The sequence below is a fragment of the Taurulus bubalis genome (assembly GCF_910589615.1).
Source record: "Taurulus bubalis genome assembly, chromosome: 17".
NCBI lineage: Eukaryota > Metazoa > Chordata > Actinopteri > Perciformes > Cottidae > Taurulus > Taurulus bubalis.
In genome coordinates this window covers 18331026-18358889 of record NC_136605.1, presented here as the reverse complement: position 1 = coordinate 18358889, position 27864 = coordinate 18331026, and the positions used below count along the sequence as shown (strand labels likewise).

General features: G+C 41.8%; 1 protein-coding gene across 1 annotated transcript in view; it reads right to left on the bottom strand.

Annotated features, from left to right (window-relative positions):
• hs3st4 (heparan sulfate (glucosamine) 3-O-sulfotransferase 4) overlaps positions 1-25167 on the bottom strand; it is a gene marked incomplete at its 3' end in the record, with an annotated part of 71888 nt that extends 46721 nt beyond the window's left edge. Inside the window, exon 1 of the mRNA XM_079233088.1 lies at positions 24545-25167. Within this exon, the coding sequence (XP_079089214.1) occupies positions 24545-25131 (587 nt within the window). The 5' untranslated portion in view covers positions 25132-25167. The remainder of the gene's footprint in view (positions 1-24544) is intronic.
• Between the last annotated feature and the right edge of the window lie 2697 nt (positions 25168-27864).

Here is a 27864-nt window from a genome sequence, read left to right as displayed (position 1 = left end):
GTAAATATCATAATCGTCTTTTGTCAAGGAGCTTATTTTCTGCAATAATCCAAAATCCAATTGAGAAATCCTTTCGGCTTTATGTCGAGGGAACCAGTGCGACGCTAACTTCCGGGTTGGCCCACAAAAAATCCGACATCCCTGCAACATTTCATAATGCCGTTGTTATCGCGTGTGTAAAGGTCGGGCGGCGCAAGCTTCTGTTCCACATGGAGACAGTCAGACTCACCGCAGACTGTGGACTTCATGATGTGTCTTTGTTCTAAAAGATGAGGTTTTAAAACTATGTCACGCTTTCATCCCAGACTTCACAGGCTCGTCTCCACGAATACAGCTACACCATTTAAACGACGTGTTTTAGTGTGTGGATTCATCCCCGAGTCCAAGACGACACGCTAAGAGATCATTACGATGCAGACGGAAGCTGCTGCAAGAGGACATCGTACCCGAGAGCATTTCCCCCCCCCCCCCTCCCAAAACCATTTCTTTTTGTATCCATTATGTTTCTGATGCAGAGGCCCTCAGAGAGGGAAGACAAAGCAGATTTACTTTGTGCAATACGATGTAGGCTGTAAGCCTTAAAGCAAGGGTCAAGCCCCGCAGGACACGCTCTGACCAACTCTGGAAGCAGATCAGAGAAACCCAGCAAACCCAGACGTGCTCTGCTAAGTCAGGGCATGCAATGGGAAAACAAACAGAGTTATGAGTGAACACAAATTATGATGTTTTGCTATCATGGAAAAGATGATTTCCATTCGTGGTGTCTCTTTGTGATTTGCATTTTTTGTCCTCAATACAAATTTAAAAAATGCAGTTATTTAAGTGGTATTCAGTCTTTTCTTATTGGTCGACTTGGGTTGTAATGGATGCTGAGTGTGCAACAGAATTGTAAAAAAGCTTGATTAATCCATACACAATAAAATAGAATACAATAACTGGAATGAAATATATGTACAGCTGCAGAGTGTATTCATTCATTTAAACCACCAATAATGCAATATGATTAGTTCTTTAACAATAATTAGAAGCTAATTATGCTGACAAAACTAGGATTTATACACGTATCTATGTTGGTAGAAACTCCAGATACCCAAATGTAAGTTCACAATATGCCCTCTCAGACTACAAAAGAAGAAATTCCCAGGATTCTCAGCACATTTTGCATTCATGTGCAGCCTTATTTCCCCCTCTATCACCGAGTGGCAAATTACATGATCGTTCTTCAGCTGAGCAGCGAGACTCATTACTTTCCTTGATTCAAGGGTAGTTCTTCGGCTAATCTGTTGTGCAGTGTCGAGAGCAGTTTTTTTTTTATTCGCCTGATAGCGGAGCAAAAAAAGTCGCTTTACTGTTGCCATGGAAAACTGCGCTTCGCACATTGATCATCAACGTATCAAAAGTGGATTTTGCTCCAGTAAAGTTCCAACGCGACCGAATCAAAGTAATCACAGTTGATCAAAACTTTCACAAACCAGATGCCCCAGTGCAAGAAAAGAAACATGTGTCCTCACACTTGCCTTTTGTGAGCAGTGCTGTTAAAGTGTTCATTAAGATTGAACATCCCAGTCCGCTCTGTGAAGGGGTGAACAGGCCAGCGGGCATCACCACGGACAGCTATCGCTTCAGCCCCGATGAATGAGCACAAGAGAGAAGCTGGATATTAACATATCATCTGATTTCCATATTAACAGTTTGCTTGAACATGTGGCCCAAGCGCTTGTTTTCTGCAGTTGAAATCCAAGGTCACTGCTATATTAACTCTAAATCAGTTTTTTTCAAAGCACAATATGTGATGTACAGCACATTCATACTGAGAGGGAGGGTCAACAGTGTGTGGGTGACGGTTGTTGTATTTCATGATTGTGTTGTGATGCTTTGTGCTTCATTCTCAGGAGACCTAGTGTGTGCACGGCTCTTGAGAGACTCACATCCAAACCTTTCTGTGTCTACAACATACATCAGCCAATTGTGTTGCGCATATTCAAAATGTACATATTCAAAATGTGCAAATTCAAATTGTAATTGGCTTTATGATAAGTCACCACTTGCCAGATCCTCTGACTGATTAATCACTGTACATGTTTATGTTTATCCACACTTCACATATTACATACATAACTTGCATTTTTGCACTCTCCTATTGTTTGTTATTGACTGTTTATTAACACACACTTAATATACACATACATGCATACTTGCACTTTTGCACTTCTACTGTTTAAGTTTAATTTAATTCCTAAATTAATACTGTGCTTTTCTTTCATCCCAGCTATTTTTATTTTATTATTTTATTTTATTATTATTATTATTGTATATATCTTATATCCCTGCTGTTTTAATGTCTTATTTTCTGTCTTTAAATTGCTGCTACTTGACACCAAATTTCCCCTTGGGGATTAATAAAGTATATATTCATTCATTCATACTTACCAGATTCCCTCCTAACGTCCGTTCACCGTAAAAGCACTCGATCAGTACTGTTGACCAAAGACAAATTCACTCTGAGCCTTTCGCTAAAAGGAAACTCACTAAAATAGCGTACAGTGACTTTCCAACACTTTAGCTCAGACAGACGGACAGACGCTGCTCTGGGTCAACAGGATATAGAACTGTCGCAAATCATGAATAGCTTCTATGCAAAAATATTGGCAAGATAGTATTCAGCATTTTTCTCCGTCACGCCCCCGGCCTCTAGAGACCTTAAGCGCTTCAAACCCTTCAATTGTTCCAATGCAATGACATATTCACCAAAATGACACAACATCTTCAAAATGATGAAGGTGGGATTACATGCTGCCATACATGTAGTCAGCAGAGAGAGGATGACATATTAATACGGATGTGACAACTAGACTAAAAAGACAGCTGAAGTTTCTGTTGGGCTCCACGGTGTCACCGACAGATTTGTCCCCGCCGTTGCTTTGAGCGGTGGATCCTGACAGTTTAGGAGCAGAGGTTTACATACGCAGAGGCAGGAAGGTCATTCCCATTTGGGTACCGAGGCACACTGTTTACATAACATTCTAAGGGGAGTTGTGAACCACATACTGCATGCAACTGAATATCATACACTCCATAATCATCCATCCAGCTCATTTAATCAATGAGTCATATAGCATATAAATAAAGCATGTGTGTGAAACATACTGGCGGGGTTAAAAGGTTCATCTACCGTTCATCGAAACGTTTAAACAGGCAAGACGTGTGATTGCAACTTTTATCGTTTCATGACTCGGAAACAGCTGATCTTCAGGGATTTTTGGCAAGCCGGAGTGGCTATACTTAACCGAGAATGCCGTGATGAGCTTGGATATACACGCAGTCAGTCAGCGTCATGAAGGAAATGGTGCAGAATGTTTTTCTGAGCACGGTTGATCTCCTTCCTATCAATTAACCATCTTAACACCGGAGCTTACTGGAGCACTGGTGCTATACGCATTCCTTTAAGTCTGAAGTGTGAATGAAATGGTACTTAAAGGCCTGGGACTTTCGTTTAGGATGGAGTGGTGAAGTGACCTGGAAGTTTGTAATTAAATTAAACTTAACGAAATGTGTGCCCACTGCAGCTGTGTTATAAACCCATGAGGGTTGGGCATGTTATGTGCATGACCCAACAATGAAGATATCTATATAACTACCGAAAGGAAAGAGATATCTAATAATTATCATTCAAAAGAGGACACTGAAACAAAGATAATGTGTCACAGTAGCACATAATAACTACACTATTTAGCATTAAAAAAGCATGAGTAAATACTTAAATCATTTATAAAGCATTCTTCCAACATGAACACTCATTAGTATGCAATTCATAAGCAGTTATACATGTTTTATTCTTTATTAATAAGCTTGACATTATGCGTTTCATGATTGGGTTTTCATACTTTATAAATGATGCACTAATGGTAAACGTCTGCTTTATAAACGTGTTTTAATACTGCAATTTAAGATTAATTCAGGTAGTTACTAGTCGTTAGTTAAGCATTAGTTAAGCATTTTGTGTGAGCCCATCTAAAGTGAGGTATCTAAAGCATCTAAAGTATCTTTACAACGCATTTATAAATGACATTTAAAGGCCAGAAGTGCCTCAAAGCTAACAGAAAAGGGAAATATAGACACAACACAAAGTGATAATTAGTAGTTACTCTAAAGTGCGACCTCTGTCACGTACGTGACAATACGAGTGCAGATAATGTGTTAATTGTTACAGTGTGCAATTACCCCTCTCACATCATCTCATCTGCTTCAATCGTTCAGTGAAACCGCACCTTTTGTCGAGCCGCTAAAGCGCCGCGGCTGTCAGTCTGAGGACCGGCTGCTCGTGGTCACGAGCAGCATGGAGTCGAGTTGCACAGCTGGAGTTATGTTCAACGTAAGGCGAAGTGACAGAAATGCTAATCAAGTATCAAAACTGACACCGGATTCCCGTCGATGCAGATCGGACCTTCAATGATTTATTAGTCAAAGTGAAAGCATGTGTCATTGTGTTGACTGCTCATGGGTAAACACGGCTCCCGCCAAGGTGCACCACTTAGCGGCTCTCCCCTCCTCTTCCCCCTCCAGCGCGAACAGCACTCTCCACGAGGGCCCGCCGACAGCGCAGTTGAAGAGTAACTTTCAAAACAGGTAAGCCACCCGCAATGCATCTAAGCAAGTCACTTAAGAGTGCACTAAAGGGCTATAATAAGAGCAGAAGGTAGAGGGGTGATGTGTGTCCCGACTTCAAATGGGTTCCTTCTGCTGAGTAAGCTCTCTCCACTCCCGGTCCCCAGATCACAGGGAGGACGGAGAGAGCTGCAGCGGACCCCAATTATCAGACCGTCGTTTCACCATCCTACACTCTCCGACCTCATCCGCTGCTTTAATTTTAGTCAAGATATTCCTGCCAGAGCCATGGGGAGCACCAGGGGTGGAAAGGTTAAAGACTCCGCAGAGCAAACCCAGTTTTGGCAAAAAGAACCAAAGGGAGACGACGAGTCGTAAAAAGAGAAGGAGTTCATTTCTGTTATTTGCATCGCGGACAGAAGAGGAAAAGTTGTCCGTTTGTTGCGTCTTCACTTTGGTGTTTGGTGTTGCCAATTAAGTCTGGATTTCTTTGCGAGTGGATGGCTGGAACAGGGCCTGGTTTGATGGATAAACAATGCTCCAGTGCATAATTTACTTGAGCGCGGAAGTGAAAGCGAGATTCATTCACTCTCACTCTCCCCGTTGTATTCTTAGCATCTACTTAAGATGACAGCAGGGTTGTAATGAGATTATTATGATTCGACAACTGGAAAACTGATAATTGCACACTTTTCTTTTGTCCCTTTGAAGTCTGCAATATCAGCTACGAGTAACTGGGACGAATACATGTGTGACGTTGTGTAGCTGCAGCTGCTTCTTCCTATGCGCTAGAAATTATCACATATATAGTGATACATATTGGAATAGCTGCTTTCTGCATAATTTATGCCCCATAACATCTGAGAGAATGCCCGCCCGCCCCCGCCGACACATTCCATTGGCTGTCTTGGAAATCGAGAGGAAGTCCCTGCTGCTTAGTGTTGATGCTATAGTGGGTTTGTTCATTTTTTATAGCAAGGGGAGAAAAAATAGAATGGCTAATGATGTTGATTATTCAGTTGAGCCGACCAACATGTGGAGAGCAGGAATCGCTACAAGAGTACGGACTTCCCGTAGAGAAGACGCGGTCCGTGTGCCGGCACACAATGTACACAAACACACATACTTGTGCACAATTATGGATTTTGATATTTGCATTAAGTTCCTTTTTGCATACGTTGTTGGTTTTTAATAACTCGATTAGAGAGATTCCTTCTCACCACGTATGTAATTAATGCAGCGTCTTTGATTACTTCAGAAGAGAAGAGGTTGAAATGAATATTCTACTCCAGGCAATAATGATTTCCACAACAGCATAATTATGTATGATGAAATCTCTCCAAGCATGAGGAGGGGTGTCCTATGTATTTTTTTCTTCTTCTCCCGCACTGATTCTTTCCCTCTTGGGGAGCAGTTATGTGGATATGGTGCCTGCTCTCCTCTTCCAGCTCGGGCAGCAGGAGCTGTTGTTGCATGAGATAAGAGCCGGCAGCCATGTATGCTTTCATGTGAAAAGTGAGGGGAGAATGCTGTGGGAGATTAATGGCACATAAACAATATAGATGACTTTGTGAGCAAATAACCGGTGTTCTTATAGTTTTTTGTTTTATCTTTATGCATTTTATATCTTTTTTATTTAGTCTCAGGCAATTCTGTAAAGAATCAGCCCAGATGCAAGCCTTGCAGGGAGGTTAACATCCCGAATGTATAAATAAATATACAACCTATCTCACACTTGTACGTGTAGACCTCGACCTCAGGAATTCCACATTTCCTTTTAATTACTATCTAAAAAAACAACCTGGTAACACTTTATAATAATAACCATCATTGATGAATAATAAATGAATTGTTCATTAAATGTTGGTTAAAGGAAATTATATGTTCTAATATATCACTAATTTTAACATTCATTTGATGAGAGACAACAATTATATTCTGATCAAATTGGTGCACTATTTATAAAGTGTATTGTTACACACACTGTAACATTGTATGCACTATATTAGATATTTGTTCATTATTACCAAATGATTTGCAAACTGCAAACATTGTTTTTATATGATTAATAATTAGTTTCTGGTCCTTCTATCCATCTTACAGTTATACATGATTTACAAAATATTAAATATATAACATTTCTAAATGCTTTACAAATGATGTATTACCCAGTCAACAAAGTATATTTGTCATCAGTTTATAAAAGTCACCAAATAATGTTTATTGATTGTTTACAACCCCATTAATAACGTTTAACAAAGTGTTACCAAGTGTATAAATATCTGGTTGTTAATATGTACCAAGATTATATATATGTGATAAGGCAGGCCACAGGCAGCCTGCAATGAAGGACCCAGGCAAAGGGGCGGAGCCTTTAAAAAGGGGTGGGACGCTCATGTGCACCTTTCTGCCTAACGACACACACCTGAGAGCAGCAGAGAGCAGCCGTGTTGAGGGACTGATCTGGTGAGCTCTCCTTCCTTCTGATGCAGGTTCTAAAAGCATGATTTTAGCAATGTGATATCATCTTTTGTTCCTTTTGTTTTTAAAGAGTCCTTGAAGGGGCGACCACTGTTTTTCCCAGGCCTTGTACATTTGCATGTCCTTTTTAAAGTCATTAATTTTGTTTGATTTTAGCTTGTGGGCCTTTGTGCTGAAGAGAGGGACACAGTGATAGAGCAGCCATATATGTTGCATGGGCATTTTATTATTGTGTTACTTATTGTGTTTGCTGTGAATAAGTACGTTTTATTCGGTTTGTGTGACTATTTACTGCTTTTATTTAGCTCTACACTGACTTCCCTGACAGTGCAGTTTTAGTCCCACATGATTTATTTTCTTGTTTGTGCACTTTTGATTTCGGTATAGTTTACCCAATTTGTCAATAAAACGTATGTTTTTTTTCTCTGGCTCCAGTTTACTCTGGGCGTTGTGCGTTTATCACCGAGTCACATATGAGACTTCCTCCTCTGCTCAAGTCCACATTACTGCACTATATCTTTACTTCGCTAATAGTAGTTGATGATATAGTAACGATCTGAATCCCCTTTTTCTGCACCTTTTTTAAAGGTTTAAATATCCCAGACACTGCCCTTCTGGCCATGTATGTGTTCTGAACCTCTTGCATCACAAAGCCATTTCTCATCTGGTGGTCTGGCGGCCCATTATTATTAATTTCAGATATTCAAGGAATCAGCGGGATGCAGTTTCTTCAGCATCTGCACCACAAACATTCAGATTGTCACGGGTACCAAGAGGAGATATTTGGCATTATTCAAAGTTTAATCTTAAAAGACGCATGCGGGTTTTGACGGTACATTTGCACTTGAATGAAACAAAAGGGCCTTGCTGGTTGACGTTGATTATACAGGACCAAATCAAGATAAACACATGCTGACAACAATTACAATTCTTCTGTCTGACCACATCCGTATCATCAAATGATAAAATGCAATCTGATACTTGCGAGTAGAAAACCCACTGCTGCAAAGCAAATCTCTGGCACTGCATCGCTGAGAGCGACTCATTTTACCCCTCATTTCATTTTAAGCAGGTTAGTTGCACACAATGGGCTACAAATAAGCAACTGTACTTTTATCAAGTTAGCCTGTCACAAGCTATACATTAAGGCTTTGATATAGTGCCTGTGTCCCTCTGAATCTTTCATGAAATCACCTAACACAAAGGAGAATAATGTGTTGGAGAGTTTGCAGAGTGAGTGAGCGTTACATGGTCTTATGAATCTTCCACAAATCAATTTGAGGCCCTCTGAGGGTTTCTAATGAAATGCAAGCATCCCACAGGGAGTAGTACCTTTAATTAATTTGGACTTGGAACATACGTTTTGGATTTGGGATTGAGGTGTAAACAGATGAGTGTTTGGCAATTGACCTCCTCTGCAATAAAGATGTCCCCGTAACACTCCCAAATAGCTGCAATATGCAAGTGAGAGAAGTCACAGTGTGCCCTGATTTATTTGCTGTTATTAATGAGGCGGTGTGGAAGGAAGTGGTCTGTGGCTGCCAGCACAATATCTGACCTGAGAGTGCATTAAATCCAGGCATTAGGGAATGCAGTAATAAAGAGGCCAGCTAAGGCTCTGAACCTGCTCCCAAACAAACAAACCACAACACTAGCACAGGAAGCTGGAATCCCAACCAGAGGCTTCTCTCAAACAGAGGAAGCCAACATGGAAGTACACCATCATGTGTCGGTGTAACGGCAGCAGCTGTTAACCAGTCATTCTCAAGTACGGTTAGGCATTGCTTAACACTAAAACTATCCCTTGTTTTCCTTCTGGTGGTTGAGATTAAATACAACTGCCCCAATAAGGAGCAGTGGAGCTGCATTTTGCAGCTTTTCATGAAACCATTCTTGGTGCATCGATAGTATTTGTTTTAACAGGAGTACACTTCAACCGCCTGCTAGAGGATATTAAAATGCCAAATACAAGACTTCAAAACCGCATCCACAAACCAATGGGAGACGTCACAGTGCCTATGATTGAGACCAATTCTGACAAATGTATCCATCTTTCTCGTATTGTTGTCACAGTGGTGTAAAGGCAGCAGTTTAAGACAGCAGGTATGAGCACTACTACCAATCGTACAATCTAAAATGCTATGTGGGAACAATATTTTCTACAAGTTGGACTGTTGCTTATTCAAATGTTGAATATGGAACCGAGCCATGGAGCAGAGCATCCAATTAGTCTGAAACATTGTGCTCGGTAAGCCTGTTGAACACATTTTATTTGGAAGCAGAGACAGCAATTTCTCAGAGGAAAGATTGACAACAATCATAGTTAGTAATAACAAGAAAAAAAGCGCTTCAGAATATCCCAACATTAAAAAAATATATCATAAGAGATCCATACACCTGACCAAACCTGGCAACCCTGTTTTATTTCTGCCCAAATGTCCTCAATAATCCAAATAAAACATTAATATTTCAGTTGTCAAGACTTCACAGTGACAATTAGTCAATTTGGTGGAATGTCAACAGTGTGCAACGGCAACCATCTGCTCCACAACTTTTTTTTATGGCCAAGGCAGTGAGTCCCATCACTTACTTCCCCAGAGATGTCACTAAACGCAAACAGTGTTTAGACGCAGCCGCCACACAGACAAACGGCCTCTTGACTCCAACCTATATCTACTCGTCAGCTCACAATGTTTGCACAAGCCTTAACACTTTTATTGACTTGTAGACACTGCCAATGCTCAATAACGCTCATGTATATGTGCTCAGAATTATTGAGTTTACAGGCTTCTGCGGTCATTGGACCCGATGCGAGAATCTTTGTAAACTTTCCACAATTCTGTCGGTGTGTGCGCCGTGTTCAACATTTCATAGTTTCAATCAACTTTGCTGGAAAATGGTGAGAAGCTATTGCGTCGTTCCCCCAGTTCACAGCTCCAAGACCTGACATTATTTTTTTGTAAACGCTTCAGACCCATGGGAGGCTGCGTGATTACATTCATTTTCACTGCATGATTTCTGTGCCTACTTTTAAAAATTGACAGAACTTGCAATGGACATTGTTGTGCCTTTTCAGGTTTTGAGCCTTCACAAGTCAAGAACAATGACTCGGGGGGGAAAAAAGGAAATGAAGTGATGGAGGGAAAGAGCTCTGTCTAACTCTGTGGGTTAGCACTTATCCAGGGCAGGGGGCATGGCCTCAGAATAATTTCCATGTGAACTTAAAAGTGGCAAACGTAAAGACATTTAAGAAAATATATATATATTCTTCTTGACATTATTTTGGCTTAGTGAAAAAATATGTTTGAAAAGAAAACATTTGCCGAATCGCTAGATAGCAATTAGAGTAGATGGCTTTGGAAGTAGATGAGTGTTTAAGGCGGTATTTCTCCATGCTGGACCTAAAGGCCTGCTGGTTTTCAGTTTGAGTGTGTAATCAGGAAGTGGGTTTACACCTGGGACGCCAGGTGAAGGCAATTACCTGCAATCAACTACCTGGCAGGATATAAGCAGTGCTCCATTTGCTCAAGACCAGAATAGCAAAAAGAAAAAAAAAAAGAAAAAATGGCGTTACAAAGTGTTTGCTGGTGAGTTTTAAAATGCCGTATCTTCAAATTTTAAGGTTTTTCTTGAGGAATGTAAGGAAAGTATGAAAGTAGAATCTGCAAAATATCCAATAAACACTTCAATTAAGGGTCAAACAGGGCTGTGCATTTATACAAACACTAAAATATCCTAAAATGTAGAGATTTTGAAATAAGGAGCAGCCATTGTGCCATTTTGTGTCAATCCATCTGTTCAGATGAGACAAAACCGCACCAGGACCATGAAATAACATGGAAAAACATATGCACATTACAACCGAGGCAAATTGCACTGTATATTATTAAACTCAAGGTGTGAAATTCCTTCCTCTGGCATTGCTCCGTTGCTTAACTAATTATCATGGCACATTAATTTTTGAAACCCTGAAGCCTTTGTTGAGTTTACCCAATGTGCAGAGCGTACGTGTTTATTCCTGTAAAAATGAGGTGTATTACAAAACAAATTTAAGAAAAAGCTATTCGCTCAGAGCCGAGACAACAGAGCCAACAGCTTCAGGGACGCCTTCATTTGTATTCTACAGATTGCATCATAAATTTGGAAAATGTTAATTGGAGACAATGTGTTAAGAGGCAGATATGGTCTGATATGTAGCCAACATAATAGTATTAAGGGTGAATTAATTATTGCAATATGCTGAGAGTGAAAATGCCATCCTCAATCCATAGAAATACATAATAGATGATAAAGATAGCAGTGAATGCGAAACATTTAGACGGACAAATATGTCGGAGTGCTTTTTGGCCGACACGCTGAAATCAAAAGGCACTGGTCGTCCCCCCATCCCAACAGTGGACGTGGTGACAAAACCCTCATTTATTACAGATTCCCAGCCAGGCGAGCACAGCCAGCGTGACGCTGATTAGACGGCTTGTACGAAATAAGCTGGAGAGCCCCATTTCACCACAAACCTATATTCATTTAGTTCTGCAGATTTATACATCCAGCTATCTAGGCCCGAAAATCCAGCATGACATGGGAGTGTATTCTGCCCTTTCCAAAAGAGGGTTAATCTCTCTTTTCTTTCATGAAGAAAACCTCAATCTCCCAGTGACCAGCATGTCTCGTATGATGCAGCGGCTGAAGCAATAAATTGAATTAAATAAACCCATTAGTTACAGCAGCTACCTTCTCACCTCGGCCCAGATACACACTTTCATGGTGAGTCGGTCCTTTACGGAGAACCGGAGGACGCAGCGTAAGACTGTGATGGCAAAGTGACCTTGAGTCAGAAGACAGACGGCATGTCCTTGTTCATTACTCAAATCAATTAAGGCGGCCTGTCTGCTGCACAGCGCCGCCCGCTCGCTCCTGCAGGTATTTAAAAGTAAATGTATGCTCATTCTAAAATCAATTCATACTTAGGATTCTGCCTCCTCCCGTCTTGTAGACATGAAACAAACCAGAGGTCGATCGGAGTGGAGAGCGACTATTGGGAGATTCTCCGTGGGCGTACTTAAGATGCATGGAATGAATAACAGAGCTTAGTTCAGATGCCTCATGAAGAAAGGCCAGTAAGAAGTCAAGGATCCTAATCCTGCAACAGCCTCAAAGCAGTTGGGGTGTTTTTACAGTTTTGTCCCTGACAGACTCCTAAATTAAACACATACTGAAGTTTTTAGATTGTGTTTTCATATCTATAATGATGCGTTTCAAAATATGCGAATCTGACTCGCTGGGTTTTCTGCATTTATGAATAAGAAACTCAAATGAAGAACGATAATTTAACTCTTTGTTGTTCAGTTTTTGTTTTTATTTTATTTTCCTATATTAAAGCATAGTCTTCATGCGCTACCAGGCATGTGGCATAATGTCTATATTCAAACAGCCCAGACACGCATATTAGGTGGTGGATTTGCTTTTGACATAAAAAAAAACTTTCATCCAGGAAAGTGCCGTAAGTTCACTGTGTGAACCAAATATGTTGTTGCCTAAACATATTCAAGTACTTTTGTTGCATTTTCTTTCTGATTTATTTCCGTGTCGTCATTTCAAGCCACATCACAGTGTTTTTTTAATAACCTTACTAAGTAGTTTAGTAGCATTATTTGTATTTCTGTTTTGTTTCAATTGCCAATGTTGATCACATGTTTCAAACTGTTAACAGCAAACACGGTTCACCCAAAACATAATGAGTCCAGTTTAGTTGCCATTTGAGGAAACGGGTCTGATTCAGAATAAATTGGACTATTCAGAAATACCGCCATGTTAAATACTGCGTATAGTCCTTCAGTAAACTGTGAGCTTCAACTGAGCACCTGGTTGTTTTGTCTTTGAAATATGTTTCCATGTTCGTGGCTTAATAATCTCTACCAGTTATGAACCATAAATGTACAGACAACAAGTGTACCACCGGTCAAATGCTGATACAGAAGAAAAAAGACTTTTTAACATGATAACAGGTATTACTGGATAAGAAAATGCATCTGATTCCAGCAATATATTAAAACAAATGTTACTTTAGTACGTTTTTGTGAATACAAATATAAAAAAAACAAAATGAAAAAAGGATATGAAGGCAAACTAAACTCTCCCCATTAGCCCTGAGGCTGCAGTAACACTGTATTATGTGCACTATCTGAAAGTGTTATTAATGTTTTCTCTTTGACTGAATCACTATTCATTGTGTGTGTTGTGCATTATGTATTATGCATATAGGAGACAATATATCACACATGTGGGAGGAGCCACAATGGAGTAGTTGGCTTCATGGTTGAGAGCAGGTAACAATCTTATTAGAAAGGCAGAACACGCCAATGCTAAACCTTTAATGCCAATACTCCAAAAGTACCCAGGAGGAATAATCACTTCCTGAAACCGCCATTAGCAATTAGCATAATCCCTAATAGCGTCCTTTTGCGTTCCATTGTCTTAATCCACATCGCAAGGGAGTTTGGCAACGGCATAGCTTCTGTTGCTGACCGAGCGCATTGCCGGTCGCGGAGACGTCGGCAATATGTTTCATCACGTCGTCATGGAATCGGGATCGCCAAGCGACCCCCGCCAAGCCAGCGTCTCCTCCGCATGTATGAGTGCAGTGTACACATCTGATACTCGGCTCATACGTTGTGTCACTCTGTGCTGAAATTATTCTAACGGAATACCCCGTGGTGATTTGTGGGAAAGAAAAGAGCATGAATAAGTAAACAACATAAAGCGATGAGAAGCTTCAAAGGCGACGGGACAATCACAGCAAACAAGATCCTCGAAGCCAATGAATGAGTTTGTCTTTGTTTGTGACAGTGACTCAGGGGTGTAAACGGGAATAAGCTCACACCTCCGGAGTCTCGACACGTCACACAGCCGTAATTGAATTAAGTCTGTCAGGTCGCTGCTGAACTGTAGACGCCACCAACGGGAAAACAAGACTCATTCGGCCACGAAGATCACCTCTGTGAATGCTGCTACGTTTTCATTTCATCAACAAGCAAAAATGGTAATTGCCGGAAAAAATTAGAATCCTGAAAAACGAGCTGAAGTGGCATCTATGTTTAGCAGCCGGCGCTAGATGCTAATTTCTGTGCTTCCTCATTACGGACAAGGATTTCTTCATGGGCGAGAAGAAGAAAAAAAAGCCGTATCGCTGCATATTTATTCAGCATAATGGTCATATGATAATGCTGCCTATTCTAGTGGGAGAAGCCAAGATTTTCACCCCACCATCCCTCAGCATAACACACCTATCAGCTCATGGACACACATTTGAAAAACACTCCCAGCAGTCCCTGTATCTTGGCTCCATGACCATTCCTGTCAGGGTTTTCCCTTTGACTGAACAAATGCATCAGCTTGTGTCATGAGACCCACATCCCTCACAGCCAATAAGGAGCACCAGCAGCGCAAGTGCTCCAGGAGATGTGGAAGGAAAATTGGAATCTCGACAATTGTGATTGACATGCGCATTTGTCCCAAAGGTAGTCTTATTTGCCGAGATTTTAAAAGACGTCTGTAAACCCACATTCTGCCGAGCAGAGTGATTGTTCCTCCAGACTCGAAGCACATCGCGGCAATTCTGTTGCATGCAAATAATCATTTGGGAGGGATGAATCTCTTTTGAGCATAAAATGACTTTCAGCTGAGCTTATACTTTATTTTGGGTCTGAAATAAATAATTCAACAAGCTATGTCTTTCATTTTGAGACAATCTGTCCATGTCGCGGAACAAAAACACACGCCATAGTCCTCCCTTCTATCACTGCGACAACGGAGGAGACGGCTGCCCTGAATTTTATCAGGCTCTTTTTGATGGACACGAAAATAAAGTGGATATGAGCCTTGATGGTGAACCATAACCCACGGCCACTTCATGGCAATGGAAGGGGGAAAAAACTGTGAATTAAATTCAAACCATCAGTGAAATAGACTTCCACTTGAAAGCGTCGGAGTGTAGCTCCAGCAGGACAGGAGAAAGAGATGAATGGCTGCGTGAGAGAGGAGGGATGCACATGAATTCTGAACAGGACCAAAGGCAGGATGAAATTGGCTATACCCATTAACTTCTCAAGAGGTTTTTTTTTTTTTTTCTTCTCTCCATATGCAAAAAGGATGGAGCATAATTCCCATGTGACAATACAGATTGCTACAATGAGATCAAACCAATCTGTAATCCTGGTATGGAAGAAAGAGAAGAAAAAAAGGAAAAGTCTATTCAACCAAAACAAAACCAATGAAAGGAAGAAGCTCCTGAAAGGTAATTCAGCGCTGTGCTCTGTGTTGATCCATCGCATTAGGATACAGAAAGATATGAAACCTGGAGAACGGCGCCGTAATGGCGGCACTAATTAGCGGTGCTGAAGTTGTGGCTGTACTTTCTGAAATTTCAAACTACACCGTCTTACAGGAGTTCAATCATTTAAAACCTGATGATGTTGATACTTCTATAAAAATAAAATGAAAGCTGATTCTAGGACAACCCTGTATGTGTTTTGCCTGAATAAGTACAAAATGGGGAACCTTTTAAAAAGTAGCATGAAGTTCATACTGCACATGTCTGCAAAACGCTGAGTAATGATCCAAGTCATTGGTTTTCTTCCATTTTCCACTCGCCGACCAGCAGGATCTGGCCTCGGTTAGATTAAATCACGAGACTCAACGCCTTTACTTTTGCAATATTTACAAGGCTTTCTTGCTGCAAGTTAAATGGGGATATTGACAATTTTTACTCTTTACACTCTGGGGGTGGGGCAAACTTACAAAGACTGGATTGCAGCCGCTATAGAGACGCTGTATGTTTGGCAGTATGAGTACATTTCACACTTTGCGGGTGATTTGAGAATTACAGTTTCTTTTTGTTTAGCGACCACAAAAATATGATGTGTTGTGTCTACCATTGTTTATGCACAGAGTAAAACAAAGAGGCAGGTTGTAAGACTGTTTCCCTCCGTTTCCAGTCTTTGTGCTAAGCTAAGCTAACTAGCTGCCGGCAGTAGCTTTATGACGATTGTATTTCCTTAAATGTTGAACTGTTAATTTAATTCAGGCCAAAAGTCTGGGAGATAAACTTTAAAATATTGGATTTAAAAAAAAGGTGAACATACATAAAACACATGTATATCTGTGATGTGGAGCAGTCAAACATAATCCTCAACAGACTTTCAGAAGCCAGGATAATGTTGTTTATAAAATGATCAACCAGGTTTCTTGTGTCCCTTAATATTATTAAAACTATAAGAGAAACAATTGGTCTGGTCTAGTGTGCACGTAGAGATACTACTTGAAAGACTATATGTTGATGCCATTATACTGAGGAAAAAAACAAACTTAAAAACAATCATAAATATTATGAAACGTTATGAATCCCCTCAGCGTTCCCAGGTGACGTCTGACGGCCTGGAGCGCCGCCACGTCTAGAAAAGGCCATATGCACAACACTGGACCAATTTCAACTGAATAAATGATCATACGTGCCATAAATGATTCTCGTCACGCGAGGCGGTCACATGCACACGTTGCCACACAAGAGCCTATTAACATTGTTACAATATGTGAGTGTACAATATGTGGATATGCAGTTCTACCTCTGCACTCACCGGCACTCCAGCATTACCCTTCTTAATCAGCTGCATGTTGGGTAATCACTGAGGAGTGCCGACGATAACAAATCACTTCTCAGCTCCTGGAGAGATGACTTCATGATGCTGTTGATTCAACAGGGTGGACAGCAATAACATGCAGACTGCTTTGACTCATGTGGCGCTGCATGTGAGGCAGAGCAGGAGGGGAAAAAAGGGCCGCTTTCAGGCTGAGGGATATAATGATTCCTTGTTGTCTGCTATGCTGCATCTAAGGAGATCCTCAAACAAGAATCACACATGATTGCTCCTGCGGTAGCGTGAACCTCAGAGCTTCATGATGCCGGTGCGTTTAATCAAGTGGAAAGAGGGGCGGGCAACGATGAGAAGCCTTGTGCTGAAGCGGTCCCCTCTCTTGACGGTGCAGGGGTATGCCGCTAATTAAAAAGTTTAATTCCACAAGCGCAGCACTGGCAATCGGAGCACTCGGAGGTGCGTCCTTGTGAGTCTTGGCGCCGTCTTATCAGGCGTAGGCAGATTCTGCCATGTTGTCGGGGGTGGGGGGGGGGGAGGCGTGGGACAGCGAGGCGCTGCAGCAGCACGAAGGCCCAGCTGGAGGGGGATGGCACCCAGCCTACTCGGGGATCTGGCCCACCTTGCTTTTTCCCAGAGCGGATTCACGGGCTCCCAGTCAGGTGGCAGGAGTCAGAGGGCTAAGCTGCCCATGCAGCAGCTGAGAGAGGGAAAGCAGGGCTAAACAAGGGATAAACGCTGGATTTAGACTTTCTGCTGCTGGACTCGGCAGTGGATCCATGTCTCCATTACACATTTCCTGTCGCCGGGTCCCGCCTCATGACCGGAGGTTGCAGGTACACTGAAGCCGGCGCTGCAGTACACACTGTTCCTTCAAAGTCCCACAGCAGCTGAATCGGATGGGGTACACTGACAACGCCTGCATGAATAGACTGTCACTTTTATTTATTTTTTAAAGGGAGAGATGTGAAAAAAAAGGATTAGTTTCTTTGATGAGGTGAGGTGGGAATGCTCTCTCCTGTAAGACATCGCTGCAGGTAAAAGTTTCCTGGATCTATTGATTGGAGCGTATTATAACTCTCAAAGGCTAATTCTCTGGCATGCAAGAAAAGATGAATAAAAAGTCAGCAACAAAAGGAGAATAGTTTCAGAGTATGCTGGAATAAAAACTATCTACTGGGACTAATCACCACGGAGCTGGAAGCTACTGCTGACTCGTTTCTCAGCACAGGGACGCGGCCCGGAAAGGAAGACCGCTCTCAAGATTTATAGGCCCATCCCCTCGGCTTTTATTACATTGGGGGTTAAAGTGTAATTTTAATAACACAGAGATATTAGAGCTTGCAAACCTCAGTAAAAACTTTGGCTTTTGTTCTCAGTTATCTGATTTATCTTACTTTGTAGGGGAGGCAAAGAATACGCAGGAAATATTGTGGACGCACAGATTGTTGCAGTGATTTTCTCACATGTTGACCAGGAATATCTCCATTTTTAAAGCGACGATGTCATTATGCATAGTTCATCGTTGCCGGTAAATCAGGCTCTCTGGGTTTTTCATGAAACTGCAAAGGAAAGTTGTTGAGAATATGAACTGCTCTATAGCTTTGTCACTTCACTGTGTTCTTAATTTACTGCTTCCAAGTGCCGACTGAGGAGCTGTGCTTTTGATAAATGATGTATTCCCCTCATAAACAGGTGAGCTTGGCGATGAATCCTTTTGCACTGGGTCAAATCCATAGAGTCCGTGGTGAAACTCTGTGTTACAGCATGTGGCAGCTTGGCGTGTTAGCAGCAGGCTGGCGGAGCCATGAGTTATTTAGGATGGCTATTCGTGGTAAGATATACACTCATGTTACCGAGAGGGACACATGTTTCTTCATCCATGACTGTGTCATCTTTTCCTCTGGCTGCTGTTGCCCCAGAGCGCATGCTCTTAGTGGCAGGCACTGTGTATAAATCAGTTTTATCTCCTGTTATGTCTTATGCTGGGACACTTTATGAGAGAAGTATAATTTATGGCTTTTGGACAATTATTGCGACCTGAAGTGAGTGTAAAGCGATTAACAGGTCTGTTCATGTACACATATTAAATTGATGGATAACTACTTTTTCCTTCATTGGATGTTGACTCAATTCAGAGGATTTGAAAAGGCCTTTTTGGTCCAAAATGTGTTTTTATGTTGAGACAATGTAAAGGCTGTGTATCTGGTTCTCATATTATTTAATGTGTAATTAACCACATGGGTCACAATCTGACACGAACACATGCGATTCAAAGCTGATCCAACAAGATTATATCGGGTAATTTTTTCCCATCTGTGCCGTGTTGCTCTCTGTTATTCTGCGTTTTTTAAATTAGTGACCAAAGTCAATGCTACCGGTATATGTTACGTAACACAGTTCTTTAGTTGAGATTCCCGACAGTGTTGCATAAACAAAGACCACAGAGACGGATGTTTCAAATTTGAAGATCTCCGTTTCACAGACGTATTGATTTGTGATGAATTTCACACAGGATTTGGGATCTTTGATTCTGTGTCCATGTAGCTGTGTCTTTGACTCTTGTATTGATTTTTTTTGTTTTTTTGTTATGCGTATCAGTTCAACTTGTGTACCTCTGGCAGATGGATACTGATATAAAGCCTGAAGTTAGATTACCAAAACACAGAGCATCCACTTTTCATTAACTTATTGTAGCTTTTGCTCATACATTACAGAGATATTTGAGGACAAATTCATGCTTCACACATTTATAACATAATTCCATTATTAAATGGCACATTCCTCAACCCCAATTGCTCCGTACCAGGTTCTTTGCGAGTGAAGAAAGCCATTCTCAGTCTTTGTGAAAAGACTGATTAAACTGCTCCCACTTTGAGAACAGTCCAGTTCACACATCAATGCAGAGCGGAATTCCATTGAGCCTCAACAGATGAGGAAGCTCCTTCCTCCTGCTGAATTATTTGATGTGGCTAAACACTTTTCAAACATAAATTAATATAAATCGGACAATCTGACCCATTTCAAAAAGGTTTTATTTTTAACAACGTGGCACCGACACTGTTAATATGCGAGTGAAAGGAGCAATATGTAACCCTGGCAGCTAGAGATTAAAATGGGTATCACAGTCTAACTCCTCCAAAGACACAAAGATCACACGGGTTGCCAGGTTGAGGACACTTAAAAATAACGAATAATCAAGAAAAGCACGTCTTCAGATAAACCTAATGATAAAACCAGCCATGTGTTAACTTTCAAACAGTGTTGGGCAGATCAGATAAAAGGAATGTAACAGTATTTCGGCCGGCAAGGACTAACGTTATTTATGCTAGCTGGCTAATGTTAGCTACATTGTTTCACTAAAATGTCTTCCGAGCAATCTAACACTGGCGAAATTTGAAGACAATCGGTTCAGTCACAAAATTCAATGAACCAGTAGCTAGGCATGGAGGGGCTCAAGTGACGTTATTCTATATTTGGACATCAGTATTCATTCAGCATTACACGATGGAGTAGTCAAACTTATTTCGTCATATATTTCTGTCACGGTGGTTGTTGCAGAGGGATCACATAGGCCAACAAAAACAACAGATGTTCTGCACTTTAATGGAAAATTTCAGAGAAGAACACTTGCTGCAACATTGTTGTCGGAAAAGCCAAGTTTTCAATTCAGCATGGTTCCTTAATCCCTGGTGAAATATGGTGGTCATTTTATGATTTGATGCTATAAATATCTTGCATATTGGTTCTTTAACTCCACTACTACTCTAGTAAAATGCTTAAAAATATGTATTTTCCTATTTAGTATTTTAAACATCAACTGGTCTGTCAAGCTTCCATAATTGATATTATTTGTATCTACCTGTCGCAGATGATTATGGAAAACTTTATCCCGACTGCTGTTAACATTTGTATTCTTCTTCGTTTTGTTTGTTCTGGCAGTTGCTCCTTTCAAACCCCTTTTTGCTTTGCACTAATGTAAACACTGCTTGTTTGGCATTTTGCAGAAATCCTGAAAATACCAAGCAGGCAACCTCCCTAATAAGCCCTCATTAAGCCGGTCCCCAACTAGCGTGGATTCCTGCCGAGCATGCTCATGAATCTTCATGTATGATCGATAATCAATGACATTCTTTAGCACAATTTATGAGGCCCATTATCTTTCCACTAAAGCATATGAATGCTGGCACAGAGATAGAGCAACGTTTGCCATATTGGTCATCATGCATCAAACGTTTGCTATTCCAGGATGGGCATATTTCACCAGGTTGGGGGGGGGGGGGGGGGGGGGGGGGATGCTCCAGAGAGAACAGATAAGTTAAATCCTCGCGGTGGTGGCTCATCCTCTTTACTCCGAAATAGAAGCAACGTTAGAAGCGCCAATTGGCTGATGGCAGTCCTGTGTGTACGATAATGATGGCACTACATTGCTAATTGCTTGTTCAAGTAAGCCCAAAACACACTGGAGAAACTGTCCAAGAGTGATAAAAACAGGAAAGCAGCACGAAGCACCGATCTGGGCCCGTCTACGGAGGCTGATACCAGGCCCACACTAAACCTGGGACCCTGATGTGAATATTAGATGCGTGCAGACATTGCTCTAGACATGGACGTCTGTGTTTACACAGAAGGATAAAACCTTCTTCGTGGCACATTCTGACGTCGTCACTGTAAGGAATACTTTACAGATTTTAAATGACGTCTGAGTTTACTTGAGTTACTTTTGCTGATGTTGCGAAATCCCCCCCCCCCCCCCCCCCAGCTGCAAAGGTGTGAGTAATGGGCCAGTTTTATAGAATGCACTACTACAAAGCTTTAAATACAACAATGGGCTTTTTTTATTTTTTATTATGCGAAATTGTATGCAAATGAAGTCATGTAAACATAAGACTCAGAAGTGCTCAGCAAGGCTCTTAACATGGCGGCTGGCTGCTAACGGTGCTAACAGTGCTGACAGAGCAGTGTTTACCTGAGAGGGAACCAGAAGGTGGGCTCTCGTCTTCGTTATCATTTGTAAACGCCATATGAGTAATTTACTGCTATCTCACACAATAACAACACAGACTCTAACCTCCCAGAAATAGTTTTAGTTGCAGTTTTGTCAAAAGGCCAATTGCCTTTTTTTTAATTAGATTTTCCTTTTGGAACAAGTTGATACTTGCTATAGGGCAGTTATTAGGCTTTTGTCCTCGATATACATTAAACACTGCTTCTGCCTGGTGGTTTCTTTAATTCCCAACACAGCGGCTGTGGAATAAGAGGGGGTGAGCGATGCTGCCTACTTATAGGAGCTCATAGTTCCTTTTTCTTTTCTTCGACTGTCACTTACATCTGACCGTGTCAGACATTTGCTTCCGTGGAGGATTCTTCTGATTCCCAACTAAAAGCATTGCTACTTCATGAACAAAGAGGTGGCAACTAAATGTCCAAGAGCTGGCACCAACGCATGTTTACAGTCTCATTCAAGCCGACTAGCTAGAACCTCCAGTCGACCGTGCAGTAATTTACTGGCAAAGGCTCCAGGCGTATACCTGAATGTATCCACACTGTATATTGTCGCTTCAAGGTTCTTTAAGCACAAAACTCAATGGAGCTTTTCTTCACCCTGCCTTCTATCCTCCGGAGCACAAAGTCAGAAAGCAACACACACAAGAATAACAACAACAACAGAAACGCACAAAAGATCACTACACCTGAATCTGTGAAAGGATAAATATCACTAGTCAACACTGCAGTAACGCAGCGACGTCGTTGGATTCACTGAAGAGAACGTTTGAGTGCATGTACGCGCTGATGAGATGCCTTTGGGTTGCGTTCCCCGGAGTCTATCGTATCAATCAAAATGTGGAGCAGGTGTTACTGCGACAAGCCCAAATTTATGAATCGCATTTTACCAGATTACTGGTCTCGTTCAACTATACCAATGTCAAATGGTTGCAAACATCTGTAACTGATCATAATTTCACTTCCATTAAGTCCACATTAGCCTGAGCATCGCAGACAGAGAGGAGAGACGCAGTATAATGCATCATTTAGAAGCAAACAAACAAACGTGGTCTGAATTAATTTACATATTGGTGTCTGGTATCTGGAGAAAAAAAAAGGATTATTTTTAACCATCAACTTTGACTGCAGTCGATGTGTTTCTCCCGCTCCTGAACGCATCATTCTGAGGTGAGCGGTCCACACCGGACAATAGCAGATATGGAAATAACATGGGTTTATTTTGCTCAGGGGCCCTTAAACACACAAGCACACTTATTATTATTCATGTACGCATGTCCTCCTCCTGTCTAATGAGCCTTTTCACCGTGAGTGTAATGAAACAGCTTGCATTAACACAGGCAAAATGAACAGCCGAGAGCTCCCATGTCTCTGCAGCGAGATGAAAGCAGATGCTCCGCAACCCAAACACCAGCGTAACCGACACACGGAGGAACAGAGGGGACTTTGAGTCAGCGTCGCTCCCGTCAGCTCGTTGACTCCATTAGAGACGTCTTGGAATGCCCTTGGTCAAACGTGGTGAGAACAACGCCGAACTGAGCCATGACCAACTGACTGTGAATGAACCCTCAAATTGATTTTTGTTTCTCTCCCATGAACACGCTGATGATAAACAGGTTCCACTCTGGCTATTCAAGCTGGACTCAAAGTGAATGTTAACTATCACACATGTGGAAGGTGGTGTGAACAGATTCACACTCTTTTTTTTGAGCAATCGGCTGCCAAGGAAAAAAGAAAATGTTTTTCAGATAATACAGCAATTTGGTAATTGAAGGGTTGAATGTTCTGTTGAGAAAAAGAGAATACTGACTGACGAGATCAAAACAGAGAAATGCCAGGGGGAAAAATACTTCTGGTACCTCTTCATATCATATTCAAAAGAAAGAATACCTATAATATAGTAAAATAACTATTCACATGTGTGAATGTGTATAACAGTGGAAGGGAATCTAAACCTACAATTTCTTAAAGAATTGTATAATTGTAAGAAGTGTATTTCATATTTACCTCTAATTGTTCAAAATACTCATCTAACATGTCACAAATAACGTGATTTTGGTTTAAAGAATCAACAACTTTAAAGGTCAGACATTAAAAAAAGAAGAAATAACTGTTTGCGTGCCACGACATGTGAACAATTGTAACTGTAATCTAAACTTCAGGTAACTTGATTTGACAGGCAGAGCTGATCACTATACTCAGTAAATATAATGCACCTTGTGATTCAGAAAGGAGGTCAAACTAAATGTAATGTTATGCTTTCAGACTCTCAACACACTATTTCAGAATTCACTTTATTCAGTTAGCCACAGTCTCTTAAAGGACCTTTCCACAGTTTTACAAATTACGACAAATAAATGTGCTTTAATAAACACTTTCCAAAAGAGCTATTCAAGCATGCATTCAGTTTTTGCTAAATAAAAGATTAAATTAGCAGGAGAGGTAAGCAAGCACACTAATCCAATCTGAACTAAATAAAGTGTTGAGTTTTTTTAATCACAGCCAAGAAAAAGCTTATAATAAAGTAATGTGGCTGAAACTACAGTGAGTGAAAAGTGAAGTTTGACGAACATGCATAAATCTCGATGATTGATGACTCATCAGTGTGAGCACATTGATGTTGTTCCCACCAAGACAAGCATGACGACATGTGACTATGTGATGCAATAAACACCTGCCTTTAGAAATACATCAGCACACAGACATTATTTGGAAAATGGTAAACAGCAGCTTTAAGTGTGCTTTTTTTTTTTTTTTTTTATAAATCAGGCTGTCAAACACAACACTGTCAACACGACTGAACTCACCGGTACCAGTCTAGCCCCTTCTCGTAGTTCCTGTCAAAGAAATGTGGCTCATTCCCCACGGCCCTGACGTCCGGGTGCACCCTGAGAGCCTCCAGCAGGGCTCTCGTGCCCCCTTTCTTCACCCCGATGATGATGGCTTGGGGAAGTTTCTTCTCTCCGTAATCCATGGTGCAGTTCACCCTGAGTTCGCTGTCCGTGGTGCTGAAATCCTGGCGCTCCTTCTCCAGCGCGCTGGTGTGATACGCCGCCGCCGATTTAGTTGGAGACGCCTGAGTCCTAATCCACTCCACTGTCCTCTGCTCGGCCTCGGCATGATCCTTCACGGCGGAAGCCGCGGTGGGTCCCTCCGCCTCGGTGGAGCCCTGGGAAGCGGAGTAAAGTTTCTCCCTCAATGTCACAAAAGTTGTCTCCTCCGTCACCAGCCTCCCTTGATACGCGTAGTTCTCTTGCAGGGGGAACTGCAGCGAGTTGTAGCAGCTCATCAAGCTGTAGAACAAGTATGTGACAGAGAGGGAGAGGGTGAACATGAATAAGATTTTCCGGGGCACTTTAGAGGTGAAAACCGAAGTGCTGGACCAAAATGCCATCTCTGATAGCAGTGATCCTCTCAAAGAAGTGGCCAGACATGTTTCCACCCCGAGTCTTGCATGGAACAAATCAACAGCAATAATCAGTCACTATCAGCGCTGCTCCAGCTACAAAAAAGCGTGAAGCAGGAACAAACCAACGCAATCCAACCGAATCGCATATTTATAAGGATACCGGGGGGGAAATGGGTCGTTAAAATTCCGGAAGAATATCGGGTCCTTTTTTTTTTCTTCTTTTTTTAGTATCGATTTCTTATTCCAAGGCTGACAGACAATGTCACAATTTATTGGACTGAACTTGCAGATTTGAGAGGCTGGAGGTCTGGCGCCCTTCCAAATGAGCACCCTGGCTTCAACTGGACGGAATATGATGGACCGAATCCTGGCATTGTAGAACAAGGAGGTGAAAGAAATAAGAAAATCAACAGCAGAGTGTGTAAAGTCGGCCGCTCAGCCCCGAAGTCCAGTCCGGTCTGCGGTGCAAGAGTAGATTCACGTCCATCCAGGCAAAGCTTAAATCCACTGTATCTCTCCACCAAGGGGGCGATCCTGTCTCTATCCTCTATTCTTCTTACTTTGGAGCAGTAGAAAGTCCGCAGCCTTTGCACAAAAGCATCCACTCACCACTGACGGCTGCTGCTCGCCGTCCTCGCGCCTCCTCAGTGGTAGAATCCAACGGTGTGAGCATCGGCTGAGTGAGCTCATCTGAGCTGAAGCGCCGTGGAGCCACACGGCACAACTAGTGTGTACACCCACTTTTTTTTTCGCCCTCTATCCGTGCACAAGTAGGGCTATAAAGCGTCACATTCCCTCATCGGAAATAGTTGCGTATAGAAATCCGCCGGCCCCTCATTCATGCGACTGCTCGCAGAGATGGGAATTACAGTATAGCGGGATGAAGGAGGGCTTATTACATTGCGAATTGTTTAATAAAGTTGGGAATGAAACTCCATCTCAGAATGTTTTTGATAGAGATTATATTTTACAGAAGGCTCATGTCTGCACCCTGCTGGTTTTCGGCGGAGCAATGCATATTTTAATTTACAAAGAAATATAGAGAAATAAGTTTATTCGGATCAATATGAGAGCAGTTTATATGAGCCAATGGGTAATGAGAATCACTGTTTTTTTAATTAAAGTGATGAGTCATTGGGTGTAGTTCTCCTCTACATCTAAATGTAATTCTGCTGAGGAAGGGGATGCTGCTGCTGAGGAAGTATTAGCCACTGAATTTATTATACATGGGTGCAGACTATAATTACTGGTGAGGATATATTCACTAGACCTTAACTTGTACACGTTGTTGCCGCAATATGAGGATTTAAAAATTGCATGCTACTGAAATGTCTCCCTGTATTAGAGGATCTCATTCATCACACACCTCCAACACACCAGGAGAGCAGCGTCACACTCAGCACTGGGTCTCTGATCATTTGCAATGCATCTAAGAACAGCACGCCACTGTTGTGTTTTTAACTTCAGACATATTCATGTGAATGTGTTGCTGGGCCAAATGTGTGTCTTAATGTCTGCAGCTAAACCCCGGGGTGACACACAGTCATTTCATTATAGAGCGTTGCATGAAGGACGACTCTTCTGCGTTCAGTTTGCTGTCATCCACTGCAATACCAGTACAGAGAAGACACATCTCATGTGTAGTAAAGATGTTTGAACTCAATGGAGATATAACCGTTGCTTTCTAAACTTAAAGCTGCCGTATGTTTTTAAAACAATGTGAAAGGGGCCATAGTGATAAGTATATTGCAGCTACTCTGGAATTACAGAGCTTTATAGTGAGTTTCAGCTCATTTAGCTTTCCGCCCTACAACTTCACTGTGTTGGTTCACTCAAATGTCTCTCATAACTTCATATTCTGATGCTAAATCAAACCAACTACCCGCTCGGCACCAAACGGAAAAACGGACACAATCGGCGACTAACTGGTGGACATGGTGGAGTATTTAACAGGTAAAGAGACAGCTATTTACCGATCTACCAAAAAGAAGGTATCCTTAGTTAATCCCCTCGGGGAAATTGGTCTCTGCATTTAAGCCATCCTTAGTAATTAAGGACGTGAGGCCCCCGGGGAGCAACTAGTTCAGTGTCTTGTAAATAAGCAAATAACACAATTTCAACGAAGTCATACATCACGTCAATTTAAGAGCTCAAAATGAAAAGAACATCAAACACTTTGTTTTCTGCATTCTCATGACTTTTAAAGAATAAAACAATAAGTAGAGTAACAAGCTTCGTGTTACCCCGAGTCCCCCCTCAGGTACCTCCGCTCTCTCTGACCGCCTTGCCCACGGTGACTCCGGTCTCCTCTCTCGCGCCTTCGTCCCTACCCACGCTTATCAGGGAGACGCGATTAGTTCCAGCTGAGGCCAATGAGGCCTCTTCCCATCCACCGTTCCCTGAGCCACTATACCCACACTCCCCTCTGCAGCTGGGCCCAACTACGCCCCCGCAACCACATACTGTAGTATTATGTTGAATACTTTCCAATTTTATGTCCCAACCAATATGGAATATCGTATTTCCGGGCAAACTCAACCTGTACAAGCAATGCAGGTGATTGGGCGAGTGGGAGGACGGCACGGACAAGTGTTTGGAGCACAATGGTTCGCGGGTGTTTTGGCAGTCAAGAGAGCGTAGGAGAGCTCAATGGGTTCGATGCGATTGTTGTATTCGCAAATTGCCACTCGGAGAAGCGGAAAGCTCTCTAACGGCAAT